General features: G+C 48.3%; 1 protein-coding gene across 2 annotated transcripts in view; it reads right to left on the bottom strand.

Moving 5' to 3' along the window:
- Positions 1-12648, bottom strand: part of CAMLG (calcium modulating ligand) — a 146965-nt gene extending 134317 nt beyond the window's left edge. The window contains exon 1 of one of the 2 annotated variants that reach the window (XM_063928266.1): positions 12320-12648. In XM_063928266.1, coding sequence (XP_063784336.1) covers positions 12320-12470 — 151 coding nt within the window. In that variant the 5' untranslated portion in view covers positions 12471-12648. The remainder of the gene's footprint in view (positions 1-12319) is intronic. The other variant, XM_063928267.1, reaches the window with a different exon arrangement.
- Between the last annotated feature and the right edge of the window lie 517 nt (positions 12649-13165).

A 13165-nucleotide genomic window follows, 5' to 3' on the forward strand; every position in this document is an offset into this window, starting at 1 on the left:
AACTGCTCCTTGGACCTCGCCCTTATAACGAGATTGTCCAAGTACGGGATAATTACAACTCCCTTTTTTTTTTTTTGAAGGAGTATCAACATTTCGGCCATTACCTTGATAAAACACCCTCGGTGCCATGTACAGTCCAAACGGCAGTGTCTGGACTTGGTAATGGTAATCCTGTACCACAAATCTGAGGTACTCCTGGCGAGGATGGTAAATGGGGACATGCAGGTAAGCATCCTTGATGTCCCAGGATACCATGTAATCCCCCTCGTCCAGGCTTGGAATAACCGCCCTGAGCGATTCCATCTTGAACTTGAATTTTTGTGTTCAAGGATTTTAAATATAAAATGGGTCACACCGAACCATGCGGTTTCGGTACCCCAACCCGTGTGGAATAGTAACCCCGTCCTTGTTGAAGTAGGGGCACCTTGAGTATTACCTGCTGGGAATACCGCTTATTAATTGCCTCTAGCACAGCCTCCCTGCCTGAGGGAGTTGTCAGCAAGGCATATTTTAGGAAACGGCTGGGGGGAGACATCTCGAATTCCAGCTTGTACCCCTGAAATACTACTTGAAAGAAACAGGGATCCACCTGTGAGCGAGCCCACTAATTGCTGAAATTTTTTAGACGGCCCCCCACCGTACCTGGCTACACCTGTGGAGCACCCGCGTCATGGTGTGGCCTCACAGGAGGCGGGGGAAGAATCTTGATTCTGGGAACAGGCTGACTGGTGCAGCTTTTTTCCCTCTACCCTTGTCTCTGTACAGAAAGGAAGCGCCATTTGACCCGCTTGCTTTTCTGAAGCCGAAAGGACTGTACCTTTGTCTGTGAGGAAACCTGAGGTAAAATTATTTCTTCCCAGCAGTTGCTGTGGATACGAGGTCCCAGAGACCATCCCCAAATAATTCCTCACCCTTATAAGGCTCTCTATGCGCTTTTTAAGTCAGCATCACCTGTCCAGTGACAGGTCTCTAATACCCTCCTGACAGAATGGACATTACATTTATTTTGGATGCCAGCCGGCAAAATATCCCTCTGTGCATCCCCCATATATAAGACGACGTCTTTAATATGTTTTTATGTTTGCCAACTAGTATCCCTGTTTGACAGGGTCACCGACCACGCTGCAGCAGCACTATCTGCAGGTCTCAGTCTAGTACCTGAGTGTGTAAATACAGACATCAGGATAGCCTCCTGTTTTTTATCAACAGGTACCTATTAAAGTGGCCGTATCCTAAGACGGCAGTGCCACCTTTTTTTACAAACGTGTGAGCGCCTTATCCACCCTAGGGGATATCTCCCAGCGTAACTTATCCACCTGGCGGGAAAGGGTACGCCATCAGTAACTTTTTATAAATTACCAGTTTCTTAACGGGGGAACCCACGCTTTCACACACTTCATTTATTCATCTGATGGGGGAACGAAACACTGCCTGTTTTTTCTCCCCAAACCTAAAACCCATTTTTAGAGGTGCTTGGGTTAAAGTCAGAAATGTATAACACATTTTTTATTGCCGGGATCACGTCACGGATGTTCCTAGTGGATTGTGTATATGTCTCCACCTTGTCGACACTGGAGTCAGACTCCGTGTCGACATCTGTGTCTGCCATCTGAGAGAGCGGGCGTTTTTGAGCCCCTGATGGCCTTTGAGACGCCTGGGCAGGCGCGGGCTGCGAAGCCGGCTGTCCCACAGCTGTTACGTCATCCACCCTTTTATGTAAGGAGTTGACACTGTCGGTTAATACCTTTCACCTATCCATCCACTCTGGTGTCGGCCCCACAGGGGGCGACATCACATATATCGGCCTCTGTTCTGTCACCATATAAGCCTCCTCATTCAACATGTCGACACAGCCGTACCGACACACCGCAGACACACAGGGAATGCTCTAAACGAGGACAGGACCCACAAAAGCCCTTTGGGGGGACAGAGTAAGAGTATGCCAGCACACACCAGAGCGCTATATATATATATATATATATATACAGGGACTAACTGAGTTATGTCCCTAATAGCTTTTATATAATATACTGTATACAGTGCCAATTTTAATGCCCCTCCTCTCTTTTCCCTCTTACTGTACTGTAGAATTGCAGGGAAGAGCCAGGGAGCTTCCCTCCAGCCGAGCTGTGAGGGAAAAATGGCGCCAGTGTGCTGAGGAGATAGGCTCCGCCCCTTTTTCGCGGCCTATTCTCCCGTTTTTTATGGAATTCTGGCAGGGGTATTTACCTCATATATAGCCCCTGGGGCCATATATTGAGGTATTTTAGCCAGCCAAGGTGTTTTTATTGCTGCCTCAGGGCGCCCCCCCCAGCGCCCTGCACCCTCAGTGACCGGAGTGTGAAGTGTGTGAGAGGTGCAATGGCGCACAGCTGCAGTGCTGTGCGCTACCTTGGTGAAGACAGAGTCTTCATGCCGCCGATTTTCCGGACCATCTTCTTGCTTCTGGCTCTGTAAGGGGGACGGCGGCGCGGCTCCGGGACCGAACATCAAGGCTGGGCCTGCGGTCGATCCCTCTGGAGCTAATGGTGTCCAGTAGCCTAAGAAGCCCAATCCGGCTGCAAGCAGGCGAGTTCGCTTCTTCTCCCCTTAGTCCCTCGCTGCAGTGAGCCTGTTGCCAGCAGGTCTCACTGAAAATAACAAATTCTAAGACTATAACTTTCTAAGAGCTCAGGAGAGCCCCTAGTGTGCATCCAACCTCGGCCGGGCACGAAATCTAACTGAGGCTTGGAGGAGGGTCATAGTGGGAGGAGCCAGTGCACACCAGGTAGTCTAAGATCTTTCTAGAGTGCCCAGCCTCCTTCGGAGCCCGCTATTCCCCATGGTCCTTACGGAGTTCCCAGCATCCACTAGGACGTTAGAGAAACAATATTATCTGACAGGGTATCAGACCATGCTGCAGCAGCACTACACCTCCATGCTGAGGCAATTGCAGGTCTCAGTATAGTACCTGAGTGTGTATATACAGACTTCAGGATATCCTCCTGCTTTCTATCAGCAGTCTCCGTCAAGGTGGCCGTATCCTGAGACGGCAGTGCCATCTTTTTTTACAAACGTGTGAGCGCCTTATCCACCCTAGGGGATATCTCCCAACGTGACCTATCCTCTGGCAGGAAAGGGTACGCCATCAGTAACTTTTTAGAAATTACCAGTTTCTTATCGGGGGAAACCCACGCTTCTTCACACACTTCATTCAACTCATCTGATGGGGGAACAAAACACTGGCTGCTTTTTCTCCCCAAACATAAATCCCTTTTTGGTGGTACTTGGGTTAATGTCAGAAATGTGTAACACATTTTTCATTGCCGAAATCATGCAACGGATGCCCCTAGTGGATTGTGTATATGTCTCAACCTCGTCGACACTGGAGTCAGACTCCGTGTCGACATCTGTGTCTGCCATCTGAGGTAGCGGGCGTTTTTGAGCCCCTGATGGCCTTTGAGACGCCTGGGCAGGCGCGGGCTGAGAAGCCGGCTGTCCCACGGCTGTTACGTCATCCAGCCTTTTATGTAAGGAGTTGACACTGTCGGTTATGCCAGCACACACCACAGCGCTATTTAATCAGGGATTTACACTAACAGAAAGTGATTTATCCCTATAGTTGCTTTTTATATACAGTTTGCGCCTAAATTTAGTGCCCCCCCTCTCTCTTTTTAACCCTTTGAGCCTGGAAACTGCAGGGGAGAGCCTGGGGAGCTGTCTTCCAGCTGCACTGTGAAGAGAAAATGGCGCCAGTGTGCTGAGGGAGATAGCCCCGCCCCTTTTTCGGCGGACTTCTCCCGCTCTTATAATTGTATTATGGCAGGGGATTTTTACACATATAGCTTATTAGGCTAGATTATGTGTTGTTTGCCAAAGTTAAGGTACTCTAATTGCAGCCCAGGGCGCCCCCCCCCAGCGCTCTGCACCCATCAGTGACCGGAGTATGTGGTGTGCATAGGGAGCAATTGCGCACAGCTGCAGTGCTGTGCGCTACCTTAATGAAGACCGAAGTCTTCAGCCGCCGATTTCCAGGACGTTCTTCTTGCTTCTGGCTCTGTAAGGGGGACGGCGGCGCGGCTCCGGGACCAGACGACCGGGGCTGGGCCTGTGTTCGATCCCTCTGGAGCTAATGGTGTCCAGTAGCCTAAGAAGCCCAAGCTAGCTGCAAGCAGGTAGGTTCGCTTCTTCTCCCCTTAGTCCCTCGTAGCAGTGAGTCTGTTGCCAGCAGATCTCACTGAAAATAAAAAACCTAACAAATACTTTCTTTACTACGAGCTCAGGAGAGCTCCTAGTGTGCAACCAGCTCAGGCCGGGCACAGATTCTAACTGAGGTCTGGAGGAGGGGCATAGAGGGAGGAGCCAGTGCACACCAGATAGTACCTAATCTTTCTTTTAGAGTGCCCAGTCTCCTGCGGAGCCCGCTATTCCCCATGGTCCTTACGGAGTTCCCAGCATCCACTAGGACGTCAGAGAAAGAAGATTATAAACCCCATCCCCTCCATTACAGAGAGCACTAGATACTACTGTGCTGCTGATGGATAGCAAGAACTGAGAAACACTGCAGCTCTGCCTTCCAGCTTTCCTGGTGCCTGTTCCTTGTGGCCTCTCTTCTTCTGCACGGGAATCTATATCCCCTTGCGAGTACCACTCTACCTAGGGAGAGACGGGGTCTACTTGACGCTATGCCGTAGATCTTCCCAGCACCTCCAGTATTGCTCCCTTTGCTACCACTATCCAGCCAAGACAGATTTATTGTGTATTGTATCCTGTTCACATAGCCTTATACACCTTTCACACTGCAGAGCTGGGTCGCACCTGGGATTTTGTACATGGGTCCTTCCAGGTGCAACTGAGATCTCTTTCAGACTGGCGGCCCGACCCGCTAACACATCACAGCCAACCCGTTCCGAGGCGGTGCTTGGAGATGAGATGATCTCCAAGCACCAACTCTTCCTATGCAGTGAACGGGTCCCGGGTCATAACGACCCGGCTTACCAACTGACACTGCAGGTTGAACCTGTGTTCGTACTCGTGTGAAATGCCAGGTCGCTTAACCCAGGTAATTTCAACAGGGTGCTTATGCACTACAGAATATCCCAGGTATTTATGGCAGTATGAAAGTGCTATTACAGTGCCAGAATAACTTGTACTCCCCATGAGCTATCTGTTAAGTTCCTGCTTTAGTAGTGACCCTTCCTCTTTCTTCTGGTGCATACCACTGTTTTCAAATAGTAAGGGGCAGATTTTCTAAAACTGAAAAGTGAAAGTGTTTCCTATAGCAACAAATCAAATTCTAGCTATAATTTCTCTATTGCATTCTAGAAATTGATAAACAGAATCCATTGGTTGCTATTGGCAACTCCACCACTTTCTGTTTTAGAAGGTTTAGTAAATCTACACCTTAGTATCTTCCTCAAAAATCAGTCGTACAGATTTATTGGAAGTTACTTGTGCTTGTATATATGAATTTGTATTTGTAGCTCCTTAACGATATTTTATATACTACAGTTTCTGTAAATGTTTTATATGTAGGCACAGGAATTGTGCACAAACAAGTCTTACTACATGTTATATTATGGAGGCATTAGACATGCATTTAAGACGCATGTTGGGAAGTCTGATGCTATGATGAGGGATCAGATGAACATTATGGGGTGCTCAAAAGCATAAATTATGGACACAGAAGCAATGAAGTAGAACCCCTAACGGTGGGTCCCAGGAACCCACATAATATTAGTATCAGTGAGATCACTGCCTCCAAGTCACTGCTAGACTAACAAACTAGTAGGATATGAGAGTTGGACAGTAAAAATGTCAGCACACTTACAGAGAGTACACCGTGATGTGATTTAAAGAATTCTATCAGTGTCTGATCATGTTTGAAGTAAAGCAGACACTGAAAAAATAAGAATTTACTTACCGATAATTCTATTTCTCGGAGTCCGTAGTGGATGCTGGGGTTCCTGAAAGGACCATGGGGAATAGCGGCTCCGCAGGAGACAGGGCACAAAAAAGTAAAGCTTTACTAGGTCAGGTGGTGTGCACTGGCTCCTCCCCCTATGACCCTCCTCCAGACTCCAGTTAGGTACTGTGCCCGGACGAGCATACACAATAAGGGAGGCATTTTGAATCCCGGGTAAGACTCATACCAGCCACACCAATCACACCGTACAACTTGTGATCTAAACCCAGTTAACAGTATGACAACAGAAAGGGCCTCTTAAAGATGGCTCCTTAACAATAACCCGAATTAGTTAACAATAACTATGTACAAGTATTGCAGATAATCCGCACTTGGGATGGGCGCCCAGCATCCACTACGGACTCCGAGAAATAGAATTATCGGTAAGTAAATTCTTATTTTCTCTATCGTCCTAAGTGGATGCTGGGGTTCCTGAAAGGACCATGGGGATTATACCAAAGCTCCCAAACGGGCGGGAGAGTGCGGATGACTCTGCAGCACCGAATGAGAGAACTCCAGGTCCTCCTTTGCCAGGGTATCAAATTTGTAAAATTTTACAAACGTGTTCTCCCCCGACCACGTAGCTGCTCGGCAGAGTTGTAATGCCGAGACCCCTCGGGCAGCCGCCCAAGATGAGCCCACCTTCCTTGTGGAGTGGGCTTTTACAGTTTTAGGCTGTGGCAGGCCTGCCACAGAATGTGCAAGTTGAATTGTGTTACAAATCCAACGAGCAATCGACTGCTTAGAAGCAGGTGCGCCCAACTTGTTGGGTGCATACAATATAAACAGCGAGTCAGATTTTCTGACTCCAGCCGTCCTTGCAATGTATATTTTTAAGGCTCTGACAACGTCCAACAACTTGGAGTCCTCCAAGTCGCTAGTGGCCGCAGGCACCACAATAGGTTGGTTCAGATGAAATGCTGATACCACTTTAGGGAGAAAATGCGGACGAGTCCGCAGTTCTGCCCTATCCGAATGGAAGATTAGATAAGGACTTTTATAAGATAAAGCCGCCAATTCAGATACTCTCCTGGCAGAGGCCAGGGCTAGTAACATAGTCACTTTCAATGTGAGATATTTCAAATCCACCTTTTTCAATGGTTCAAACCAATGGGATTTGAGGAAATCTAAAACTACATTTAGATCCCACGGTGCCACCGGAGGCACCACAGGAGGCTGTATATGCAGTACTCCCTTGACAAAAGTCTGGACCTCAGGGACAGAGGCCAATTCTTTTTGGAAGAATATTGACAGGGCCGAAATTTGAACCTTAATGGATCCCAATTTGAGACCCATAGATAATCCTGATTGCAGGAAATGTAGGAAACGACCCAGTTGGAATTCCTCCGTCGGAACCCTCCGATCCTCGCACCACGCTACATATTTTCGCCAAATGCGGTGATAATGTTTCACGGTGACTTCCTTCCGTGCCTTAATCAAGGTAGGAATGACTTCTTCTGGAATGCCTTTCCCTTTTAGGATCTGGCGTTCAACCGCCATGCCGTCAAACGCAGCCGCGGTAAGTCTTGAAAAAGACAGGGACCCTGCTGTAGCAGGTCCCTTCTCAGAGGTAGAGGCCACGGTTCGTCCGTGAGCATCTCTTGAAGTTCCGGATACCAAGTCCTTCTCGGCCAATCCGGAACCACTAGTATTGTTCTTACTCTTCTTTGCCGTATGATCTTCAATACCTTTGGTATGAGCGGCAGAGGAGGAAACACATACACTGACTGGTACACCCAAGGAGTTACCAGTGCGTCCACAGCTATTGCCTGTGGATCTCTTGACCTGGCGCAATATTTGTCCAGTTTCTTGTTGAGGCGAGACGCCATCATGTCTACAATTGGTCTTTCCCAACGGTCTATTAACATGTTGAAGACTTCTGGATGTAGACCCCACTCTCCCGGATGAAGATCGTGTCTGCTGAGGAAGTCTGCTTCCCAGTTGTCCACGCCCGGGATGAACACTGCTGACAGTGCTATCACGTGATTCTCCGCCCAGCGAAGAATCTTGGCAGCTTCTGCCATTGCACTCCTGCTTCTTGTGCCGCCCTGCCTGTTTACATGGGCGACCGCCGTGATGTTGTCCGACTGAATCAACACCGGCTTTCCTTGCAGGAGAAGTTCCGCCTGGCTTAGAGCATTGTAGATTGCTCTTAGTTCCAGAATGTTTATGTGAAGAGACTTTTCCAGACTCGTCCATACTCCCTGGAAGTTTCTTCCTTGTGTGACTGCTCCCCAGCCTCTCAGGCTGGCGTCCGTGGTCACCAGGATCCAATCCTGAATGCCGAATCTGCGGCCTTCTAATAGGTGAGCCTTCTGCAACCACCACAGAAGTGACACCCTTGTCTTTGGTGACAGGGTTATTCGCAGGTGCATCTGCAGATGCGACCCTGACCATTTGTCCAACAGATCCCTTTGGAATATTCTTGCATGGAATCTGCCGAATGGAATTGCTTCGTAAGAAGCCACCATTTTTCCCAGGACTCTTGTGCATTGATGTACTGACACTTTTCCTGGTTTTAGGAGGTTCCTGACCAGATCGGATAACTCCTTGGCTTTTTCCTCTGGAAGGAAAACCTTTTTCTGAACCGTGTCCAGAATCATTCCTAGGAACAGCAGACGAGTTGTCGGGATTAAATGGGATTTTGGAATATTCAGAATCCACCCGTGTTGTCTTAGCACCTCTTGAGATAGTGCTAAAGCTGTCTCCAGCTGTTCTCTGGACCTTGCCCTTATTAGGAGATCGTCCAAGTATGGGATAACTAATACGCCTTTTCTTCGAAGAAGAATCATCATCTCGGCCATTACCTTGGTAAAGACCCGAGGCGCCGTGGACAATCCGAACGGCAGCGTCTGAAACTGATAGTGACAGTTTTGAACAATGAACCTGAGGTACCCCTGGTGTGCGGGGTAAATCGGAACGTGTAGATACGCATCCTTGATGTCCAAGGATACCATAAAGTCCCCTTCTTCCAGGTTCGCTATCACTGCTCTGAGTGACTCCATCTTGAACTTGAACTTTTTTATGTAGAGGTTCAAGGACTTCAGATTTAGAATAGGCCTTACCGAGCCATCCGGCTTCGGTACCACAAATAGAGTGGAATAATACCCCTTTCCTTGTTGTAATAGGGGTACTTTGACTATCACCTGCTGAGCGTACAGCTTGTGAATGGCTTCCAACACCCTCTCCCTTTCGGAAGAGACGGTTGGTAAGGCAGACTTCAGGAAACGATGAGGAGGATCCGTCTCTAATTCCAACCTGTACCCCTGAGATATTATCTGCAGGATCCAGGGGTCTACCTGCGAGTGAGCCCACTGCGCGCTGTAATTTTTGAGACGGCCCCCCACTGTCCCCGAGTCCGCTTGAGAGGCCCCAGCGTCATGCTGAGGTTTTTGCAGGAGCCGGGGAGGGCTTCTGTTCCTGGGAAGGAGCTGCCTGTTGGTGTCTCTTCCCTCTTCCTCTGCCTCGTGGCAGGTACGACAAGCCCTTTGCTCTCTTATTTTTGTAGGAGCGAAAAGGCTGCGGTTGAAAGGTCGGTGCCTTTCTCTGTTGGGGAGTGACTTGAGGTAAAAAAGTGGATTTCCCGGCAGTAGCCGTGGCCACCAAGTCTGATAGACCAACTCCAAATAACTCCTCCCCTTTATACGGCAAAACCTCCATGTGACGTTTTGAATCCGCATCGCCTGTCCACTGTCGTGTCCATAAGGCTCTTCTGGCTGAAATGGACATAGCACTCACCCGAGATGCCAGTGTGCAAATATCCCTCTGTGCATCACGCATATAGATAAATGCATCCTTTATTTGTTCTAACGACAGTAAAACATTGTCCCTATCTAGGGTATCAATATTTTCAATCAGGGATTCTGACCAAACTACTCCAGCACTGCACATCCAGGCAGTTGCTATAGCTGGTCGTAGTATAACACCTGCATGTGTGTATATATTCTTTTGAATAACTTCCATCTTTCTATCTGATGGATCCTTAAGTGCGGCCGTCTCAGGAGAGGGTAACGCCACTTGTTTGGATAAGCGTGTGAGCGCCTTGTCCACCTTAGGGGGTGTTTCCCAGCGCGCCCTAACCTCTGGCGGGAAAGGGTATAATGCCAATAACTTTTTTGAAATTATCAACTTTTTATCAGGAGCAACCCACGCTTCATCACACACGTCATTTAATTCTTCTGATTCAGGAAAAACTGTTTGTAGTTTTTTCACACCATACATAATACCCTGTTTTACGGTATCTGTAGTATCAGCTAAATGTAACGTCTCCTTCATTGCCAAAATCATATAACGTGTGGCCCTACTGGAAAATACGTTTGAATTTCTACCGTCGTCACTGGAATCAGTGCCCGTGTCTGGGTCTGTGTCGACCGACTGAGGCAAAGGGCGTTTTACAGCCCCTGACGGTGTTTGAGGCGCCTGGACAGGCATTAATTGATTGTCCGGCCGCCTCATGTCCTCAACTGACTGTTTAAGGGAAGATAAACCATCACGTAATTCCACAAATAAAGGCATCCATTCTGGTGTCGACCCCCTGGGGGGTGACATCTGCATATTTGGCAATTGCTCCGCCTCCACACCAATATCGTCCTCATACATGTCGACACCACGTACCGACACACACCGCAAACTCACAGGGAATGCTCTAATGAAGACAGGACCCACTAGCCCTTTTGGGGAGACAGAGGGAGAGTCTGCCAGCACACACCACAAAGCGCTATATATACAAGGGATATCCTTATATTAAGTGCTCCCTTATAGCTGCTTTAATATATATATATATAGCCATTAATGTGCCCCCCCTCTCTGTTTTACCCTGTTTCTGTAGTGCAGTGCAGGGGAGAGACCTGGGAGCCGTTCTGACCAGCGGAGCTGTGACAGAAAATGGCGCCGTGTGCTGAGGAGATAGGCCCCGCCCCTTTTTCGGCGGGTTCTTCTCCCGCTATTTTTCCAGTCAGGCAGGGGTTAAATATCTCCATATAGCCCCTATGGGCTATATGTGAGGTATTTTTAGCCTTGTATAAGGTTTATATTTGCCTCTCAGAGCGCCCCCCCCCAGCGCTCTGCACCCTCAGTGACTGCCCAGTGAAGTGTGCTGAGAGGAAAATGGCGCACAGCTGCAGTGCTGTGCGCTACCTTATGAAGACTGAGGAGTCTTCAGCCGCCGGTTTCCGGACCTCTTCACGCTTCAGCATCTGCAAGGGGGTCGGCGGCGCGGCTCCGGGACCGGACTCCACGGCTGGGCCTGTGTTCGATCCCTCTGGAGCTAATGGTGTCCAGTAGCCAAGCAGCAAATCCACTCTGCATGCAGGTGAGTTTACTACTTTCCCCCTAAGTCCCACGTTGCAGTGATCCTGTTGCCAGCAGGACTCACTGTAAAGAAAAAAACCTAAACTAAACTTTCTCTAAGCAGCTCTTTAGGAGAGCCACCTAGATTGCACCCTTCTCGTTCGGGCACAAAATCTAACTGGAGTCTGGAGGAGGGTCATAGGGGGAGGAGCCAGTGCACACCACCTGACCTAGTAAAGCTTTACTTTTTTGTGCCCTGTCTCCTGCGGAGCCGCTATTCCCCATGGTCCTTTCAGGAACCCCAGCATCCACTTAGGACGATAGAGAAAATGCCATACAACGCATTTTTATCATGTCGGAATGCCAGTTTGCCATCACAGTGTCCCTGTTATTAGTACAGTATAAAGGGGGTAAGAATGGCTATTGGTGGTTAAACATCAATGGTCACCATTGGTGGCGACCATCAATAGCATATAACCATGTACAGGGGAACCATCAACGGTTTCACTACTCTATGACATTGGCTGTCAACCATCAATTGTTTGCAAACATCGATGCCCATCCCTAACTAGGGACACATCATGGTCAAGTGGGCAAGGGGTGTGATAGTGCATTTGCATCATCGTGGCTCCAATTACCAGCATTGTCAAGTGGGAGTCGGGGCCACAATGACGCAATTCAGCTTGAATTGCATCATTGCCAGCCCATTTAATTTAGGAGGTGTGATACCACGGTTGACTGGCGGGCAGCCTCAGGGAGATTTGCCCACTCTTTCGGATGCCCAGGAGAGCCACCCCAGGTTCTGGAGCTTTCCATCCGAGAGAGTAGGCTAGTTAGTATGCTGCACACCTATGGTTTAAACCATCAATGGTTTTTAATATATGGTTTCCTGCCATAGATGGAAACAATCAATGTCCATCTTTACTCACCAAGGTGTATAATGAGGTAAGTGGCTGCTGGAGACGAGTACAAGTGTTACGCAGCAGAACCGCCAATCATATGGAGGTATTAAAGCACTGCCATACCCGCCTGTGTCTATCAGTAAAACTGCTGTCAAACATTACACACATCCCTCCCGGCTCTCACCGCTGCTGCTGGGCTTTTGGATGCCCATTATCTTATTCATCCTCTCCTCAGAGTTAGTCATCAGTTTCCTGCGCCGGATCTCTGATCTCCTCTGAGACGCAGTCATTGCCACGTCGGTCACCGACTCTCCGGGGTTGCCAGGAGCCTCCATGCCATGCACTATACACTGGTCGTTCTCCACCCTCCGTACGAAATCACCAACAGCACAATGAGCAGCTTACACAGCACTGCTGCTGTCAGCTCAGAGATGGCACGTCTGGATGACGTCATTATTAGAGCGCAGGCTACTAAGTGGGCACCATCTTGTGGCTGTCAGCTGCTGGCATAGGCGGATCCCCTGGCAGCCCCGTGTGAAATATCAACTGCGTCATCATTCTTAGTAGCGTATAGTTTGTGCCACTGCTAACGTCTTAAACGGTCTTATTTATTTACAGAGTATCTGTATATGTGGTCCGCGGGTCTTTGAGAAATAAATAATAGGAAAGTATACCATATATATATATTCCGAAAGAAGACAGCGGCACTCGAGGATTTTAAATACATGAAAAAGTGTATTCAAAGCTTACAGGTAGGCTACCTGTAAGCTTTGAATACACTTTTTCATGTATTTAAAATCCTCCAGTGCTGCTGTCTTCTTTTGGAATCTGCAAATTTGTCCCAGAAGGTACCGGGGTAAAAGAGCTAGTCAGGAGAGTGCCGGTCAATTCTTCGATCGATATATATATATATATATATATATATATATATATATATATATATATATATATATATAATAAGAATTTACTTACCGATAATTCTATTTCTCATAGTCCGTAGTGGATGCTGGGGACTCCGTAAGGACCATGG

The sequence above is a fragment of the Pseudophryne corroboree genome, chromosome 6 (genome assembly GCF_028390025.1).
Source record: "Pseudophryne corroboree isolate aPseCor3 chromosome 6, aPseCor3.hap2, whole genome shotgun sequence".
NCBI lineage: Eukaryota > Metazoa > Chordata > Amphibia > Anura > Myobatrachidae > Pseudophryne > Pseudophryne corroboree.